We start from the raw sequence: 20,245 nt of genomic DNA, 5'->3' as shown, positions 1-20,245 counted from the left end.
ATTTTGTTGGTGAGGGGTGTGGGGGTTCTACCTCTATATCGAGGTAGAACAGACCCTCCTGGCAGCCGCCTAGCCTTACTACCAAGTGGACAGGGGCCAGTGGCTGTTAAAGGCAATGTGTTATAGAAGAGCTGATAAACACTACTGATGCCAGACAGCAGCCCAAAGGGCAGGAGACCTGTACTTATGGGGATAATTAGGCCAGAAGCAATGAAAGAAGCTCTTTAGTACTGTCCAGCCAAACTGCATGGTTGTAGTTTTAGGTATCATGTGACAACTTCACAGCTCTTCACACTCTGAACTGTTATATCATTAATCTGAGTTTTGAGGTCAAAAACTTTACTATCTGACATGAAGCTTCGTGTTTCCTTGTGAGATAGAGGACTTAATGCTTTGTCCATCCTGCCATGGCTCCATGTGCTCCCTCTTAATTGCGTACTAGGTAATTGTGTTCCACATTACTCACAGCTGATTGTGCTTATGTACAATTAACTTTATTTAATACTTTTTGTCCACTCATAAAAGCCAAGTGTTTTTTAAAGGCTGCTTCATTATCTCATCAACCCACTGTCATTCTCTACTGCTTCTCACTTATGGGGCTTTCACTGACCGCAAACTCGAAAGGGTATGTGTGGGTATTTAAGTGTTTAAGGCTTAACATGGGTCCATGACAGAGTCCCCTAGTGAGATACTTAAATGTATTCTGGTTAAAAACAACTTGACAGGGACACGGTGATGAGAGACTACTGACTTTATATTGTTTTCACAAGCTACACAAGTATTATTAAAATAATTTGGTTCCAGGCCTTTTGGTGCGTATTAAAAGTTTTTAAGAGCAAATATTAAGTAATTATAGCTTTTTTTTTCAAAGGTTGAAGGAGGCTCAAGAAAACATCAAGAAGATCACAGCTGAGAAGAGAGTTGACACCAAGAAGATCAATGCAAACAGTCTGGTAAGAACTTCTCTGAGAATTGGAATTTCCTTAAAGCTGCACTCATTTTTTATTTTTTATTTTTCGGTAATACGGAAACCAGTACACTGACTCTTTGTTTTTTCCAACAGAAAGAGAGGCTGCGACAGAAGGAAGCCAGTGTGTCCTCCAGCTGAAAAGACAAAGCAGAAGAAGAAATTAAGCATGTTGGTAAGAAAGTTGGAGATGAGAATGTGTGGAGGCATCCTATGTTTACTACCTGCCTTAGAGACACTGTACTGCTCTGCCTCATATGGATTTACAATAAAACCTCGCTGGACTCCTAGTACTCCCACTGCCGCTTCTCTGCCTACCCTCACCCACCCTCACGTTCAGGTTTTTTTGGTGCAGCCCCTGCTCCAAGAGAGACACGGCTGACACGACTGAAGTGATGAGAGTCTGAAAGGCCAAAGGTTGGCCTCATTCATCCAGCATGCCCTGACCTCTTGAGTGCCCAGCTTGTGAAAGCTCTCAGAGGACTGGTGGAATTCACAAAAGTGCCAGCTGACGATCAAGAAGGTCCCACCTGGATTTACATAAGCTGAGAATCCACTCCTATCTGAACTGTAGCTGTTACATCAGACAAGACCTGTTCCAAAAATGCTCCAACATATTAAGAGTGTTAAGATGTTGATGTTCCTGGCAACTTTTTCTCAGAGGAAAATCCCTTTTTCTTCCTCTGGAATTGTTAAGAAATCAGATCCCAGTGTCCTTTGCTGTAGCGAAAAACAGTTGATTCACTGTGGTTCAATAACATTCTGATAAATATGTCATTTTGTAGGGACCGTGCAGCTTCGAGGACGATGATACATGATCTGTGCTGGGCTTCAAGCACAGATAAAGACAGTGATAAGTGTGTGTGTGTGTGTGTATACACAAAATTAGTATGTGGCGATTTCTCTATGTTGTACTGCATCAGACTGATGTATCCTGTGTGAGGGCCAGAGAAGAGCAGAAACTGGCAGCGCACCTATGCCCTCACACACACACACACACACACAAAAGTGTACTTAAAACTATGAGAAGAAGAGAACAGAGTTTGTCCATGCATCCACTCATCTGAGATTTTAATATACTTTATGCAACACTGCAAATCCCTCATTGAGTGCTGTGCATCACATAAAGTCCAGCACAGTTTTAAGCACCTTCCTGCTTGCGGTAGCTGTATGTTGTAGCTCGATACAAACCACACTCCCTTGTTATGCTGACTTTGTGCATTTTTTTAATGTCTTGCGCTTTTTTGCACCTCTTTTCCTATGCAAGAGTATTTTGTTTTAAGTTGAGTGTACATTGTATTAAGCTCACAAATGTAAAGTGTAACCATGCCTCTGTATGATTAGAGAAAAGTATATTTATGTAAGGAAAGGTTTATTTTATGGCAAAAATGATGCTAACTTTTCAGGCTGTATTTTTATGAGTTGTGAGTGAATTGACTGAGAAGCTGTCTAGTAGGTGAGTCAGATGAAAGATATATATTTTCACGTGGATGTTACTTATGTGTTGTTCGCTCTTATTTGCAGTGTATTTAACAAGACTGCGTAATCTGTGCAGAATGAAGACAGTTGTCTATTTTGTTAAATTTGGGAGAGATGAGGGTTGTATTTTTGGGTATTGAGAACATTTAAGCAAATCGCCAAAAGCCATGTGAGTTGTTATACCTCAGAGAGACTTCCATTATCCATAAAACGGCACCTTGAAAACTTTTTTACCCTCCAAAGTCTTTCATGTGTGCCATTTGTTTGTATAAAAACCTAGAGAACTTTAAACTGCTACATTTTAACTTAAAAAAAAAAAAGAACGGACCAATGACTGGTTGTAGCCTCTGCTGTATGTATGTATGTTGGTTCACGTAACCTTCAGTAGCTCTCATATAGGTGCTCTGTAATTTTATGGAATTGTTTTCAAATTGTAAGAATAAACTACTGGATGCTGAATGAACAACACCCAAATGACTTTGACATGTTTTTTCTTCCTGCAATCACTTCCATTAGGCCTGCATGACGAAAATGTATTGTAACCGATTCATCAAAGAGAATTTGACAATGACTTTATTGAACAGTTCAATCAAGTCGTTCCATTAACCACCGATTGCCAATAAAACTAAAAACAGAGATACATCGATTCTGTCTTACAACGTAAATTTAGGACCTTGTCTTAGTCATTTGAGAAACCTAATTCCAATTACATTAAAAAAATAAAAGCAGGGTCTATAAATAGTATTTGACTGCCCTTACAGCTCATCCCCATTTTTATTTTATTCAAACACAAAAATAATCAAACACTATTATTACAGTATCGGCTATACACATGTGGTATTCATTGTGGTATATGGACAGCCCACTTTTCAATAAGAATAGGACATGTTTATTAAAGTTGATCGTTAGTCAAATGGAATCATTTTGATACAACTGTCTTTTCTGACACCTTTGAGTACTTTTAGTGTAAATGTTTATTCATACGTGTGAGTGAATTGCTCACCAAGATTCTGAGTCAAAGCAGGAACAGAATAGCAAATGATGAATGAGTAATTTTGCATTTTGTTTATTACGGCGTCGCATATAAAGTTGCAAATGAAATGCGCAAAATTTCCGCATCCGTTTATTTTATGTTTTTGATAATTTAAATAAATGAGCGAACAAACTGGTTGATAGCTTTATATTTAAGAACTGTTTAATCTTTGTTTATAGGCCATTATTGTACATTGTCCGTTTAACCTAACAGAGAAGCAAAGAGATGCATTTTGCAAGAGCTGATACCCAACTTATAAAAGAGTTGACAGGTAGAAATCCACAGAAATCAAATAATCTTGATAGTTTCTTGAACTATAGAAATAAAAATCACATTTTCAATGTTCAGATATCACCATTCACCTATGAAATTCCACACAGTGGAAACATCCAGTTTAACAAACAAACAAACATAAAAACACATAAAACTACCAAATTGGACAGAAGTGTTTTCCTGTCATAGTGAGTGCTCGGAACAGTGACTTATTAAATAAACCGGGGCTACGCAGCCCTACTGGGGGGAAGAAGCCGTGCGTAAAACGTGCACATTCTTGGCCAGCTTTCTCGATTGGCAAATCGGTGAGAAGTAAAATGTTTGGTTAGGAATTTGTTTATGAGCTGCATGTCCATATGTGTTCAAACGTTGTGCAAGAAGAGAATCGTGGTACATGCGGCCTTCACGTCATTGCAGGTGGCGCATACACATAGTTGGAGAGAGGCGCGTGATCTTGGCTGTGTAACAGCCTCTCTCTGCTTTATATTAACTATCTCGTCCACTAAGAATAAACTTATCACTCACAATACATTTGTGCGCGTGCTTAGTCCAGGTCTATGGATATGCAGCGGCACTGTTTGACGCGCTGGATGCGCTTCTTCTTAGTGGATGGCTGCTGGTCAGGGCAGTTCAAAGTGAAAGCCACGGTGGTGAAACGCTTGGGCTTGCAAAATGAACAGGACTGAAAGGCACCCTCTTCCCTGCGGATGTGCCGGGGGATGTAGAAGGAGTTGCACTGTCCGTAACAGAAGCGGTTGATGATGGTGCGGCTGACGCATCCCTCCTCGTGGATGGTCTGTTTGAGCGGCTGCGTCTTACACCAGTCCCGTTTCAAATACTGGCGCTCCGTCACATGTAAAGCTTCCTGGCTGGACTCCAGGACCTCGTCGGCCGGTGAAGATAAGCCCTGCCTCTGCCGGGTTCCGGAGCCGGTCTGCGGAGGCTGCGGTTGCTGCTCCGATTCGTTTGGGTTGTTTTTGTCAGGATGAGGAATGGCGCCTTGTGAACCTCGGTTTCTTTTTGACTCCACGGGAGAGGATATCAGCCAAATGATGAAAACCATACTGTAGAAAGTACGCGCTGAGTTGGCCATCCCTAGGGGGAGAAGAAAATAATTCATCACCTACGCTGGACGTGGTGCGCACATGTGTCACAGTTTTTACGCTGCTTAACAACGCACGAATCGTTCTCGTTTCCATGCAAAACCAAACTAAAGTGTGAAAAACATGTTACCTTATTTTTCAATAACATCAGTGAGAAATAGACATTTAAAACGTATTTATTTTTCAAACTTGAGGTAATAGGAGTTATGCAAAAATCCCACCAGATATTTCCTCACGCACTATACACATCAGTAGATAACAAGCATGCAGTTTTATTTCAAAAAGCAATTAACAAAATAAAGTTTAAATACCAAGAGCTGAGAAATGATTGGCTACATGGGGATCTGAGTTTACTCACCTGTTCGAGCCTCCGCAACCACAAGTGCGTCGATCGGATCCTGTCAGTCCTCTCCGGCAATTTCCGAGATGATAGACACCTACTGCTGTTGACTGTACACTGGTGGGACTGTGGATGTGTGGGAGACTAACCGCTCCATAGACAGGGGCCAGGGGGGTTTAATACAAATTACTTCAGCGCCGCACTGTCTCCTCTTTAAATGTCTGCCAGCTGAGATGTGCACAACAGTTCCCTCGACATTATTGGCTAAGAACGATGAAGAGAAAATCAAAACTATCCGCCCCTTCAACACTTCCAAAACCCACTTCAAAAAAGAAAAAAAAAGAAAAAGAAAAACAGATAATCGAGGAACAGGGAGGGCAGTGAGGTGGAGGAGGGGGTGAGGCGAGCTGAGCCCTGAAGGGCCTAGACGTTATACAAATGAAAAAAAAAAGTTTTCTCCAAAGGACATTGGTGATTCACAGGCAGCATATCACAAAAATATTTAAAACTGGAAGGTGTTCACAGTTCACATGTAAACGATGATTTTGCATGTGAGCTCTAATAGAAAATCCTTTGCACAGAGATTATATCACAATGTCACTGTAAACTCACTATTAAAGTACCATAAATATTACTATCGCTGTCTGTTGGTCACAAAACTGAATTTCACAAACCTACTAGTCTGTGGTGTAGACAGTCGCCTTTTCCTTGCTTCATTACACTAATTGTATTTGTATTAAGGGTTTTAATCATTAATTTTAATCATCATCAAAATATACCTTTACCGTACATTTGTTCTGCTTGCTCTGTTGCATGTAAGTTGGTGATTTAAATGTAATTTCTAAAGTTTTAAATAAGCTGACAGGTTTAAGGTTAACAGTCTTCTGAGGAAAAAAAAGGCAACTCAGTACCTGACTGTTGTGTGAAAAACTCATAATTTATAAAGCCCAGAAAAGCTGCTAAATGTAGCAAGACAGATAGTTTTGTTGAGGATGACTTGACTGATATCTTTTGAAATGACTTCCCCTTTTTCCTTGCTGTAGACCAGTCTATTAAACCCATGATCTGTGCAATGTCTGTATTACATCACAGCACCTGAATGTGGAGAATCAAACCAATATAAACACTGGAACTGTAGAGGGAAAATGTTTAACATGACTTATTGTCGAAGTTCAATCTATCAAACAATGCATGAAAACCACCCTCTAAACTACTGAAAATAAATCTCAAGGAATGATTTTGACCTTCACCTAATGATTGAAAACTCCTTAGATTCTTTACAACCCCGCCCCCAACAAAAGAGTCCATACTATGTGCTGCTTGGTGTATTTGTCCACATAAACGTTTTCCCACTAGCAGCTTAGTTTTTTTTCCTCGACCAAACAGACACCCAGACACAGAAAATGTGTTAGAGGCTTTTAGAGATACACTTTAAAATCTTTCAAATGTAGCAGATACAACTTTGAAAAGGGAAAAAAAAAAAAAAAAAAAAAAACACACACAAAAAAAATCATTAATACATTATGAACTGGTATAGTTGCCAATTAAGTGATTTCACCTTCAGGTTGCTGAAATAAGCAGCCTCATCTTGTCTAAGAATCAAATGTATAACTCCCCCTGGTGGTGCTACACAAGCAACAGAATTTCTCTAAGCAAAAGAACTTTACCAAACAACCTTCTAAATGCCATTTGATTTTATTTGTCTGCTGCAGATTACATATCAAAGCATTTTACTGTTACATATTTTTGAAATCAAAAGGCTGCAACTGACAGATAATTTGATCAATACTGCTTGGCTTTTTAAAAAAATAAAGACTCATTAAAAAGGTGCTTTTTCTTCTGTTCATGACAACCATAAAATATTCTGCAATAACAAATGAAATCAATTTAACCTCGGTAAACATCCACCCTCCCACAAACATCTACCTAAGCATTAGATATAAAATGCATAAATAAAAGCTTAAGACTTGATCAAATCCTTCCCAGTCATACCATCCATCGCACTTTTACATAACTCTGCCTCTTCACTACCATCTAAATGCTAGATAACATAACCTGTAGCCTGACGTATATATTTATATCTATGTACTGGAGTAAAACTTAAGGCATACGACCATCTCCCAATAATGCCTAACACAGCACAGTGTGGCTAAAAAATAAATTAAAACCCTGAAAATATGTTGTAATGTTGTGTAGTTTTACTAGACAGGGACCTGCATAGAAAGATAAGAACGAGAAAAGAAAAATTGTGTATGAGCTACAAATCTACAGGTTTTGTAGCAGACAGCAGTCGCACCTGGTTGAGAGGGTTTCGAGGTGAACCTCTGTAATGGTTCATGTCTCTATCCGTTACCTGCTGCACCATGGATTTCTGAGCTCCTGATTGATCAGGGACAGCAAAGTCCACTTTGGTCTTTGGTTGGACCATATTGGTCACATCGCCCAGAGCACAAACCTTAGGTTTACTGGCCAGAGTGCTTGGCTTTTTAGGCGGCACTGGAGGCAGTTTCATTTTTAGGCACATGCTGGTGGACCGACCCACTTGTGGTTCTCCCTGGTAAGGCTGAAACTGTGGGTGAGGGGACAGGCCGCTCTCCAGGCTCTCTGCTTTCGCCACTTGAGTGTTCTGGTTTTTGGGAAATTCAACATTTCTGGTGGGTCTCCTGTTTTCTCCTAAAAGGGAGTTGATCCTGCGCACGGTCTGGCGCACAGGGGTTCGCTGGAACTTGAGTGGTGATCGGATTTGTTTGACCTTAGTGCTTCTGGGAGAATGGAGGGTGAGCTTGTTGAAGTGTTGAATGTGGTCTGCCACACGGGGCTTTTCAGTTTCTAGGCTGCCGGGTGAAAGGAGTTGTTGATTATGGACTTTGGTATCAACCAGTTGGGAAAATTCATCGTTTTCATACACTGCACTGAATAACGCATTAACTGTAGGCGGTGTGGCAGGCTCATTTCGGAGCTCAAGGCCCAGCTTGTATGGAGTTGACTGCAGTCCAGAGGAGACGCCAAGTTTAAAGTGAGCAGGACTTTGGACGTCCAGAGCATCAATCAACCTGCTGTGATTTACCTGCTCTGCCCCTTTTTCATCATCTCTCACCATGGAGCTGTTATGGCTAGTGGTAGCAGCAGGAGCACAGAAAGAACCTTCATCAACCTTTGTTGGACTACAGTACACGCCAGACTCAAAAACAATACTATCTATATGCAAAGGAGACAAAGTGGCAATTTCCGTTGGACCAAAGGTGATACTTTCGTTTCCAAGAGGGTTCGGAGTTGGGAAGCTGTAAGCCTCGACGTCCAGAGGTTGGACTTTAACGATTGGACTCTCTGCTAGAGGGGCTGAGATGCTTGGTAATGGTTTTGTCAAGTCCGTAGAGCTGCCTGAGTCCTGAACAACCTGGAGGTCACTGTCAAACTCTGTGGTGGCCTTTTTGATTTTCAGTATGGTGGCGCTGGAGTTTGGCTCACTCTCGAGGTTGTCGGCACTGGAAGCACAACACAGCTTCTTGGGAAGGCTGGGCACTGCTGGGGGCTTCGATATGACGATGGCAGGCTCAGACATGTAGTTGTTATTTAGACACATGTTCATGGGGCTGTGTGTGAATGAACCTCCACCAAAAGCCTGGGCTCCTAGTGGCGTGTCTGCACCCCACAAGATCTGATGTGCACTGGAGTGACACTGAGGGGTCAGCAAATTGTCTTCTGACTTACTGATGTACTTGGAGCCTAAAAAAAAAATTATATATTTTTTTACCTAAAAAGTTGTTAGCACTCATACATACATACATATACATACACATACATATATATACATATATACATATACACATATATACATACATACACACACACACACACACATACACACGGCTTTACAATACAAAATATTAGCATACAATTTAAGAGTACTCACTCTTGGATTCAGTTTTTCTAGGAAGAATCGATGGACTGAACTCTGTCTCTTTAGTGAAAGGAAAGCTGGTGGTGCTCTCCTGCGTGGCAAGTCGCCAGCCAATGGACTCGGATCCCTTATCACCAGCATGGAAGGAGAAATGAAAGATGAAAAAGTTCATGGAGGATTAAGCCCGTTAAGTGTATTATTTTGTTAAAAAGGACCCCACAGATGTTACCCAATATGTTTCATTAATACATTAATACTAATTAGGGTTAGTTCTTCAGAGGATGGTAAAAATCACTCAGAAGTAACAAGATTTTGGATGTGTTGATTAACAACTTTTTATTAAGTCATGAATATACTGTACATATTACTATAGAGCAATACAATGATGTGTACCTTAAACCTTTAACAGCTCATAAAACATACCCAAAACCAAGAACACATTTACTTAACACGTAAAAAATAATAATAATAAAAAAACTAAAACAAAAATAACACTTAAAACTGGGCACAAAAACTGGAAATATCTTAAGGTACCTTACATAAGTAAAGTTATTTTGCAATATTAAAATGTACATGCAGGAAAAAAAAGATTTGTATCATCATGTATTAGTTTATAGGTGTTAGCTATTATAGTAAACTCAGATTTTTACACAATGAAAAAAGTGCTATTGTGCACCAATTTACCTCAACAAAAGACCACATGCGCAAATATATTATTTGATATGAATATGATTAATTCTGGAAAATGTCTGAATGCACTATATGAGCACCATATTCGACTGTGAACAAGAAAAGCGGAATGTGAAGTCTATCGGCCAACCAAACTTACAGTGTCTTTGCTGCTCTTCCCCAGACTAAAACGCAAGCGCAAAGACTTGCGTGGTGCTTCTTTTTTGCTGACCTTTGGAGAAAAGCAACCAGCTTTTCCAGATTCAACTCTAAAAGACATTCAAATTCAAACAATCATTAAACATAGGAGAAGCCAACTATACTGAAAAATATGTCAAAATCAATTGCAGATGAAGTAAGAAAAACATTGATGCACAATGAAGTTTATGGAATCAATGCACCACTATTTCATAACTATAATCATAAATATAATTTCAGAAATCCCACAACTGTGACAAAGAAAGTGCTAACCTGTTGATGATGTGTCTATTGCTAAGTCTTCTACTTTTCCTCCTTACAGAGGTAGCCGATTGCTTTTTAGACATCCCTGCTGAAGATACGTTATTTGAGGAAGAGTCCAAGATCCCTGCAGCACTGTAGGCTATTTAAAAACAAAAAAAAGTAACAGTAAACATAACCATAGGCTTTAGAGGTTACCACAGGAGGTTGATGGCCATTTGATTGAACATTCATTAATACCTGATCCAGGAGTGGATGTTCCGCTGAACAAAGTATTTGGAAGTAAATCTATCCCAAAGTTCTTTATGACAGATCTACGTTTCTTGTTTGAAAATCCAAGAGAGAGACCAGATTCCAAAGGAAGTTTTCGCTTGGAGGTTGGTGTTGCAATCACAGGAGTTGCAGAAGAAAAGACTAGTAAAATCACAAAAGAATTAATGTCTTCAATTGCATATCATTTGATGTTTTACATTTGCAAACATTCTAAATATGATTCTGGGCCAAAGCACAGACAAAAATGAGCAAAACCATAGCAAGCAGGCAGACAAAGACAACATAAGCTAATAAAGAAAGGCATCCTTTTAAGTTATTTGAATGACATTCAATCTTCAAATTTATGCATTTCTAAAGCCTACCTACGTGGTGAAATAAAGAGTTTGATTTCGTTTGAAGAAAAGGAAGCGTATTGTATTGCAATCATCAAGCCACATGGAGGTTAGCATACATTTCTCATTTGGCCACTACCTACCAAGACTGTCTGCCTGGGTGACATGTGTTGGGGTTTTATTAGTTTTAATCTTATTCAGAGCACCATTGACCACATCTGAAATGTGAGACAAATCAAATAATTTAAACAGATTTTAATGATTAAACCTGCTCCATATAATTTAAAGCCTCTATGGTTGATGTGTGTGTGTATAAAGTTTCCTCAAAATAAGTTGCTCAGCTTTTAAATGCACAGAGGCAGGAAATCCAAACACTACTCACAAATGTTTTGTTGTGGTATATCCACCACTGTCATTTGCTTTTGTTTCAATAAATTATTTGACATGAAGACATTACCATTGCATGCTTCTACTTAAATGCTTTACTTCCATGATATATCACTGTAGTGTGAACTTTTTTTACATTCTCCATAAATTTCACCCAAAAGCCAAATATCCTTAACTTTTTGTGATTAGTGTATGTTTTATCAGTAAGCTAAATCTTGATTTAATCTTACCTCCAAAGCTGCGCCTGTGTCTCCTCTTCAATCCTGAGTTTAGGTCCAACTCATCAAGTTCATCAGAAGTAGGGGACAGAACCCCTGTCTCACAACCCATCATGGCTGGAACCTTCTCTGCAAGGAACTCTGGCAATACACCTAGGACACACAGACAACATTTAGTGCTTTAAAGCAACAGTGTAGAATGACATTAATGTGAAACGAACGAGTGTTGCCTCAATACCAAAGTTGTTGACATTCTCAATGAAACAGTGTATAACAGCAGATTGTAGCTTGAGTCGTTTCTCAGTGTTGACATTCATCTTCTCGGTACCATCTCCGGAGTGAAGGAGGTTGGGTGCCAAGATCACAGACAAGTTACTGCTATCCATCTTATTCTCTGCACTCCTGTGATTAAGCAGTTAGATGGTTGTAAGGTAAAATGGCAGTATGTACAGTAATTAATATAGAGAAAAACAGGTAAATTAAACATATTGGTAATCAAACTAAATGTGTTTATGGTACCTCTTTGACACATTGTGGAGGAAGTCAAAAAAGTGACGCAGGACGCTTAGGTTTCTGTCGGGCAAGATACAAGACAGCAAAAGGGTGGCAGAGGTCCTCTCCTCTTCAGTGGAGAGCTGCTGGGCCTTGAGGAAAGCCTCATGCAGCTCTATGGGAAACACAGGCTCTGGCAGCTCTCTGAAGAACTGCTTCACCAGACCAGCTACGTCACAGGGAAGAGCAGTGGACAGACACTCTTCACCCGCATCCAGTTTTGCCTAGACAAACAAAACACATTGTGACGGTTAAGACGGTTCCCTGGGTCAAGTTCCTTTAAAGACAGCAAGGTCAACTTCAGCTATCACTCACCCTGAGTGCTTTCAGACGAATAATGGAGCCTGACTTTCTGAACAAGCCCTCTGTGTCAACATGTGCCAGCAGCTTCATACATGCATCGACCAGAAAGCTAGGAAGGTAGAGGGGTTGTCAGTTATTCAAGAGTAGAAAGAAACAATAGTCAAAATAAAAAGGCTTGTCCACTTGCCTGGGCACACTCCCACATTCCATATTATAGTATGGTAAGCTCTCCAGGGATACCCCAAAAACTTTTGTCTAGGGGAACAATAAAGAAAAAAAAAAACACAAAAAAAACCACATCAATTCAGTAATAATTGTAAAGCAGGGCAATAGGCTAATTAGGGAGCTTAACAGGCTATCAGCATCACATCTCTCATTTATCAATTGATGCACTGTGTTCATTTACCATTTTGATTAAATAGTTGGGCAATAAAAGAAATAGGTAATAGTTGTCTGTGAGAGACCAGGATTTCACTGCTGGCACTGTTATGTCGTTTCTATACTGTTTGACAGCAACAAAACAAGCCTATCCATTTGTTGGTGTTTGACCTCAACAGTTTCCTGTTGATTACACAAGAACAAACGGGGCCTGCTGTAATGTTTTTCAAAAAGTTATTGCCAAAATGTAAAAAGAAAAAAAAGGCTGTAAGGTGTGAATAATACAATACAAAAGCCAAACAAAGCGCCTGCAGCCTGCGAACAATTGGTGTCATCAATGGGGGGTGAGCTTTCACTAATATGCTAATTCTAGACTAAACAATACTATCTGAAGTCTGACACCGATACTGTGAACTTGAAGATTAGAGGTATTTCACAACAATTTGATTAAAGTCCAAAGTTTCAGCGTCGACGCAAATAAAACACAGGGCAGCAGAGTGGTAGTAGTTTTACGGGAAACTCACCGTGTTGCTGCCTGTTGACTTATTGCTGGCTGCTTTGTATTTGTTCCAGTTTTTCGTCTTTATTCCGTACGCTGTGCGGAGGTGCTGCACGGCTACTAGACGCATCACATTTCTCTCCATGGTTCTCATTTTAGGAGTTTTACGTTACCTCCAATTTGGCGTTTAATGTACTTTCAACGTACCTTTCCAATGTTCCCTTTTGTCTGTCAGGACTACAAGAACCTTGCACAGCTCAGTCAATGTGCCACTTTCTCCAGACTAACTACTGACGCTAACGTTACTTTGTTTCATCCCTCTGTGTATCTTAACTCCTCAAGACTGACTCGTTCTTCCCTACTGCAGTCTCCCAACGGTAAACTTAAAAATAACTAACTTTACTAAGTTACTACGACTCACTGTGACCAATGTGTACATTACATGATGAAGCATATCTAGTCTCTTGGTTCATGCTTTTAGTTAGCTACAACGCAATTAGCTAGCAAACATTAGCCAGCTAGGTAAGCAAGTCACATTAGCTTATTGAAAACTCCCAGTAGCAAAAACGCAAATTAGCTTGTTGATTCAACGCCGTTTACAAATGTTGCTCACGTCTTCTCCAATTGTGAAAGGTTTTTAGGAATTACACCAATTTTAAGTTGCTAGCTCTTTAACTGCATCGTGCTATGTTCACCCGTTAAATCGATTTCTAGACTGTTTCCGCACTACATTCAAACAGCGGCGCTCCCTGCGTTCTACACTCTGATTGGCCTAAAACTGTTCGAATAACATTTTGCAGAGCGTGTGTTTTACTATCCAGGGCAGCTTCGCTGGGCGGGGTGACTTGAACCGGTTCGAGTCAGTTTTCAAGTAAATAGCACGCGTCAATTTAAATGCTTTCAAGTATAACTGAAACTAACGCACCTTTAAAATGGAAAATATGACCGCGACTGCGTGGCAGTTATTTCGATCATAACATGTACATTGTATTAGATATGCACGTATGACACGTGATGTATGCTGTCTGTGTACAGTGTTATATTAAATCTGGCACAATTCAGTGTTTTAATAAGGTAATTTAGGTAGAATTTCCTTTTTGATTGCAGTAGCAAAAGTTTGTTCTCAAATACCTTTTCTTTAATTGCACAAGACACAGAATTGCCATCATACCGTTCGGCATTACAACAAATCTTAGCATTTAAACTATGGCTTAAACAGAATAAAACCACGGTTGACTGAAATATTATTAAACGAATTTTAACAAAACTGTGTATTGCACAAGTTTGACCTACACACAGACTGGTGACTTGCGTCACAAAGTTCTTCTGTCCTGCTTGTTTGCTTTGGGAAAGGTTATTCTTTCTTCATCTGCAAAATTGTCCTATTTGTAACAAGAGTCATCAACTCTTTCAGCCTTTGTCTGCTCATGACGTTAATGGCTGATCTTAATCTAGCTTTATTCATAGTCTAAATCTCTACCACAAAACTGTTAAAACAAGAATTATACAAAATTCGGTCAGTTTCTCTACAACCACTAGGTGGAAGCTGCATCATCCTTGTCACTGAAAAGATTTCATTGTATTTAGAAGTTAAAGTGCAGACACAAAAACATTTCACACATATTTCCATAGAGATGCATAGTCAGAGTAGAGTTTGTGCATAATAAATCTGGGATTCATTGTTTTGTATTTTTAGTTGGTACGGATTACATCAGTGTTAATCTGCTGCTTAAAGATTTGCATGCTTTCATGGTAATGGTACTCTTGAATGAAATAGTGACTATTTCATGTACAGTCGGTATATTGGGTAATTGAGCACTGTAGATGCATGAAACTAATGGATAGTGATCCTTAATAATAGTTTTAGTTAATCTACACCCACTTTTACCTTTTGTCCTTGGTTTTACTTGGCAACATTATAGTACAGCACATACTCCAGAGTGATACAACGTTTTTTTTTGGTTTTGTTTTTTTTTTTTTTTTGTTGTTGTTGTTTTCAGTTCTATTTAAAAATCTCCACCTTTCTCCACTCATGTATTTTAGTCACAATAGCACAAGTGCTTCTCTCACAAGGGCTTATCTTTATTACAATAGAACATACACAGTTATATACAGGAGACAACAACGGACAAATTCAATGACAAAAGGAGGTTGGTTGTGTGTTTAGAAGCATTTTCTATGGACAATGGAGGGGCCGGCCTCATCGTACTCCTGCTTGCTGATCCACATCTGCTGGAAAGTAGACAGAGAAGCCAGGATGGAGCCACCAATCCAGACAGAGTACTTCCTCTCAGGTGGAGCGATGATCTAGACAAGGAACAAACATTTTTTGACATTATTATAACATTATTGGGCGTTATTTCACTCAGTCAATTAGCTTATTGATTTGTTACAAGATCTGTTCTTTCACCTTGATTTTCATGGTACTTGGGGCAAGAGCTGTAATTTCCTTCTGCATGCGGTCAGCAATACCAGGGTACATGGTGGTGCCACCAGACAGCACATTGTTGGCATATAGGTCCTTACGGATGTCAATGTCACATTTCATGATGCTGTTGTATGCAGTCTCATGGATACCAGCAGATTCCATACCTGGTATGAAATGGAATAAAGAGAGTTTTGTAACAGAGATGAAACACTTCATGTCTTATATCAAGGAAAAAGCAAATGCAACAATACTTACCAATGAAAGAAGGCTGGAACAGGGTCTCTGGGCACCTGAAACGCTCGTTACCAATAGTGATGACCTGTCCGTCGGGCAGCTCATAGCTTTTTTCCAGGGAGGAGGAGGAAGCAGCTGTTGCCATCTCATTCTCAAAGTCGAGAGCCACATAGCACAGCTTCTCCTTGATGTCCCGCACAATCTCGCGCTCGGCTAAGACGCAGAAAGATCACGTATTGAGAAACAAATCTTTAACACCAGATATATATACAAATTAAACTAATCAACCATGTAGGCATATACCTACCAGTAGTGACAAAAGAATAGCCACGCTCAGTCAGGATCTTCATCAAGTAGTCAGTCAGGTCACGACCGGCCAGATCCAGGCGCATTATAGCGTGTGGCAGAGCGTAACCCTCATAGATGGGCACATTGTGGGTCACACCATCACCAGAGTCCAGCACAATACCTTTAACAAAAAATTCAAAGCCACAGTTAGTCAGCTATGCATGCATAGGAATGAGAATATTGTCAGTCTGCCCTCCTCAGGTATGCCTAACATCATAAACTTTAAATACTGCTGACATCACTGGGCACACACTCGGCTGGAGAAGGATTAATCTCTGACAATAACACATGAATCAATCTAGATGACAAGATTTAATGTGAGATGCAGTGTCTGGTGCTTGTTTTTTTCACTACTGGAAGAGTGTAATTTATCCAATATGGAATAAATAAAGTCTTATCTCTTCTTTTATTTGAGCTCACTGCATCATTTATCAAATTAAAATGTTTACATGTGGAAAAATGCAGGTGTACTGACCAGTGGTACGACCAGAGGCATAAAGCGACAGCACAGCCTGGATGGCCACATACATAGCAGGAACGTTAAAGGTCTCAAACATGATCTGTGGCAAAGGGCAAGCAGAATGTAAAAGTTTTTATTAAAACAAGGAGAAATAGTAACTTATAATGTTGTGGGGCAAATACAACTGAAGGTACCTGGGTCATTTTTTCCCTGTTGGCTTTAGGATTCAGGGGAGCCTCAGTGAGCAGGGTGGGATGCTCCTCAGGGGCCACACGCAGCTCATTGTAAAAGGTGTGGTGCCAAATCTGACACATAGAACAGCTGATGTCAGGACAGAGACCACTGAACAAACAACAACCAGGTCTATAAGTAAAGGTTCAGGTCTAAAAATAAAGCAGCTTTCATGTAGTTCGCAGATCAAGCTGTGAATTCTCAAGGATGTGGAAGGTCAGGTGCCACAAATGTTGTAAATGACTGTTACTGTCAACACACACCTTCTCCATATCATCCCAGTTGGTGATGATGCCATGCTCAATGGGGTATTTCAGGGTCAGGATACCCCTCTTGCTCTGAGCCTCATCACCTACGTAGCTGTCTTTCTGACCCATACCCACCATCACACCCTGAAGGAGGAGGCATAGGAGGAACAAAAGACAGAGAAAGATGGTATATTTCTTGCCAGTTAATATAAGTGATTTTTAGAATATAACAATATGGAACCCGTACCTGGTGGCGGGGCCTTCCAACGATGGAGGGGAAGACAGCACGGGGAGCGTCATCTCCGGCAAATCCAGCCTTGACCAAGCCAGAGCCGTTGTCGCACACAAGGGCGGTAGTCTCATCATCATCACACATGATTAGGCTTTACTGGGGTGGTCTAAAATTTGAGGGGTGGGGTGGTGAGAGAGTAGCTTTAGGCTGGGTGTTAGAAGCAGCTGTCTAATCTGCCTATCAAACAATACACAGCATGAAGGCCTGTTATAATTAAATAATCACAGTCACTTTATCACTGGGGTTTCTGATGATATGATGAAGACCTGCTATGTCTGGAAACGTTAGTGACAATCAGTCAGTAATATGATTACTTCACATATTAGATGTAATTCACAGTGGCTTTCAAGACCTTCCAGCACTATGTGACAACAGTTTTTAAGGTATTATCACTTGCATGCACTACCACCACCCACTTCAATGGGTGCTATAGAGAGCTAATTACACATGCCTTTCAATGCTATTTTAGTCCCAATCTCGTTGTACAACTACTGATACCATATCTCCACAGTCATGATTGTTCCTGGGACATCTCAGAGCTGCTGAGGTAGCACCAAAAAGGGGCATGACAGGGAGACCTGGGATCTATTTTAAGATCAGCACCCGCACTGTGCTCAACAGGGTGAAACAAGTGACCCATGGATCTCCTGCTATTTCAGGTCTGACTTAGGTTGTCTCAGAGCTAGGCCAGCACACATCTGCCAGCACACCGTGATACATTTGTTTTACTACATGACTCCTGGCTTTTAGCTACAATCACTGGCACATAAGTGAATGTAGCAAAGTTCTATACAAAAGTATGTTTGAGATTTATGTAGCTACATATAAAGTTTTCAATCAAGGCAGCTCAATCAGTAGCTCTACTTTTCAGTGTACTTTACAGATTTATTTTGTAATCACAGCTTGTCAAAAGTCGATAGCTGGTGTAATCTCATCCCTTTATTCATCTTTGCTAAAGCAGAGTGAAGATGAACATTGGGAAAATGATAATACCAATGAAACAGATAAACACAGTAAAACAAGTTGTTAAATGTACTCACCAAGGTGCACTGGTAGATGGATGCTTCCACTGGGATGAAGTGTGAGGGTGAAAAGAGCCCTCTTAAATAAGACCCCGACTGGGTCTAGGGACCAGGGGCGGGGCTGGGGGTTCACACAAGTCCAAATAAGAGCTGCCAGCAAAAATCAACAAGCCACAGGAAAGTATGTTTTACATAGATGGAAGGGATAGCTCTACTATGAAGTCACTTAGCTGACAGAGTTTTCATGAAATATTGGGAATAAAAGGAAATAAAATATTATAATGTGATATAATGTGTTAGGTATTGTTGGTAGGCCTTAGGAAAAAGGATGTGCAAGATTTGTCACCGTATGATGACACCGTGTATTATTGAAGTACATAAAACAAAATTAACATAAATACCCTTTCTAAAAGGAACCTTAAGAGTAATGTGCATTTTTTTAAGATTCAAGAATTTTCATGAACATTATGAAATTAGTAACTTTGAACCTTGAGATTCAATGCCTACTTAAATGCACTTTGTGTTGCAGTATAGTTTCATTACAGCCCTTAAATGATGTGTCAGTATCAAAACTCCAGGTCAAATTAATGCAATCAGCAATTCAAAACACTGCAACTCCTTATTTCTGCAAGTATGATCCTTAATAAAATACTTCATAAAATGCAGGACCACATCTATCATTTAGCTTTAGAGATTTTTCAACATGTATAGGTACCTAAGGCCCCTTAAATCACCCAGTCAATCATGACAGCATCTCTGGTGCCGTGTAAAGGAGATGAAAACATTGTATATGGCTGTGAACCATACTGCTGGAATGTGAACTGAGCTTCCTCAACTTGTGGAACAGCTGATGGTAATGTCAGCTGGGCTCTGTGTCTAATCTGGCTGTCTGAGTGGCCTGCTAGTGTCACTGCTCTGTCCTGATTGGACCAGCTGTCTCCTTGTAAGGTTATGGTGAGCAACTGAGTCATTAATGAGCAGGGACTGAGGTTCATGAACTGTGACTTTGCAAAGAGGAACTCCATATTTGTGCCACCTACTTTACAGTACACTTTCCTCAATGTTCACTGCACCTTATGAGGTAGAACTTTGTGCAGGATTTATAGAAACATTTGAGATGTTTTGTTAAAACAACATCATTCATAAAGAAAATATATATGGTCGAGTTTTAGGGATTACCATTCATCATGTTAAAATAAATCTATTTATTCAGGCCTTCAAGTAAGGAAGAACAAGTGAGATCTAAAAGGGCAGGATGCAATATATTAGATTATATCATAGCTGAAGGTATATATTCCCCACCAGATACCAGAGGCCACTATTTATAGCTGTATTTCCTATCTTATTTTCCCAGATACAAGCTGGATGCATCTGAAGCATCTCAGTTATTCAGATGACAAAGATTACTTTTATAGATTGGATTAATATTGTTTTGATGTATGAAAAATGGGGTGTTTTGTGTATGCTTTCATGTATTCTTTTACATTTCGGTTAACCCTGCTCACTCATGATGTAAACTGCAAAAATCTTCTTTTGCCTCAGTCACGTCATTATGATCCAGCACATGCCATCTTTACAAATAAATATTCAGAGGTGTAAAGTAACACATTTACACAATTTCAAGTTAATGCATCTGTTCAATTCTAAAGTTACAAAGCTACAGTTCAGTATTTAACTAAAATTGTTATTTACCTAACATATTGATTGAACATTTTCATGATGCATTTGTCGTGGATAAACTACAACAACAATTAGCTAAAAGTTGGCCATTTTCAACAACACTTTTCAACCAAAAAAGCTGCTTCATTTAAAATTA

General features: G+C 39.8%; 4 protein-coding genes across 7 annotated transcripts in view; 1 reads left to right on the top strand and 3 right to left on the bottom strand.

Annotated features, from left to right (window-relative positions):
• Window positions 1–2,912, top strand: part of LOC137101146 (formin-like) — a 46,165-nt gene extending 43,253 nt beyond the window's left edge. For all 3 annotated transcript variants that reach the window (XM_067479137.1, XM_067479136.1, XM_067479138.1), the window contains 2 exons: window positions 872–953; window positions 1,064–2,912. In XM_067479137.1, coding sequence (XP_067335238.1) covers window positions 872–953; window positions 1,064–1,108 — 127 coding nt within the window. In that variant the 3' untranslated portion in view covers window positions 1,109–2,912. The remainder of the gene's footprint in view (window positions 1–871; window positions 954–1,063) is intronic.
• A 130-nt stretch (window positions 2,913–3,042) lies between these two features.
• On the bottom strand, window positions 3,043–5,441 carry grem1b (gremlin 1b). Its single transcript, XM_067479141.1, has 2 exons — window positions 5,214–5,441; window positions 3,043–4,847 (listed from the first exon to the last, which is right to left on the bottom strand). Exon 2 carries the CDS (start codon window positions 4,843–4,845, stop codon window positions 4,297–4,299), a length of 549 nt encoding a protein of 182 aa, XP_067335242.1. The 5' UTR covers window positions 4,846–4,847; window positions 5,214–5,441; the 3' UTR covers window positions 3,043–4,296.
• Window positions 5,442–6,690: 1,249 nt separating this feature from the next.
• On the bottom strand, window positions 6,691–13,946 carry arhgap11a (Rho GTPase activating protein 11A). Of its 2 annotated transcripts, XM_067479139.1 has the most exons (12): window positions 13,192–13,946; window positions 12,477–12,544; window positions 12,302–12,398; window positions 11,954–12,210; window positions 11,673–11,836; window positions 11,447–11,587; window positions 10,973–11,047; window positions 10,465–10,638; window positions 10,237–10,366; window positions 9,926–10,034; window positions 9,109–9,223; window positions 6,691–8,921 (listed from the first exon to the last, which is right to left on the bottom strand). In XM_067479139.1, the coding sequence occupies exons 1-12, from the start codon at window positions 13,318–13,320 to the stop codon at window positions 7,453–7,455; spliced, it is 2,928 nt and encodes a 975-aa protein (XP_067335240.1). In that variant the 5' UTR covers window positions 13,321–13,946; the 3' UTR covers window positions 6,691–7,452. The 2 variants fall into 2 exon arrangements, with proteins under 2 accessions (XP_067335240.1, XP_067335241.1); XM_067479140.1 differs by lacking the exon at window positions 10,973–11,047 and having other exon boundaries at window positions 6,694–8,921; window positions 13,192–13,945.
• A 1,281-nt stretch (window positions 13,947–15,227) lies between these two features.
• Window positions 15,228–18,579, bottom strand: LOC137101781 (actin, alpha cardiac muscle). The gene is made up of 9 exons (XM_067480600.1): window positions 18,448–18,579; window positions 17,363–17,513; window positions 17,131–17,259; window positions 16,831–16,941; window positions 16,652–16,736; window positions 16,136–16,297; window positions 15,850–16,041; window positions 15,577–15,758; window positions 15,228–15,473 (listed from the first exon to the last, which is right to left on the bottom strand). The coding sequence occupies exons 2-9, from the start codon at window positions 17,489–17,491 to the stop codon at window positions 15,330–15,332; spliced, it is 1,134 nt and encodes a 377-aa protein (XP_067336701.1). The 5' UTR covers window positions 17,492–17,513; window positions 18,448–18,579; the 3' UTR covers window positions 15,228–15,329.
• Window positions 18,580–20,245: the final 1,666 nt, after the last annotated feature.

The sequence above is a fragment of the Channa argus genome, chromosome 16 (genome assembly GCF_033026475.1).
Source record: "Channa argus isolate prfri chromosome 16, Channa argus male v1.0, whole genome shotgun sequence".
In the NCBI taxonomy this organism is placed as follows: Eukaryota; Metazoa; Chordata; class Actinopteri; order Anabantiformes; family Channidae; genus Channa; species Channa argus.
Note: the sequence above shows the minus strand (reverse complement) of the source record. Positions and strands in the feature narration are given on the sequence as shown.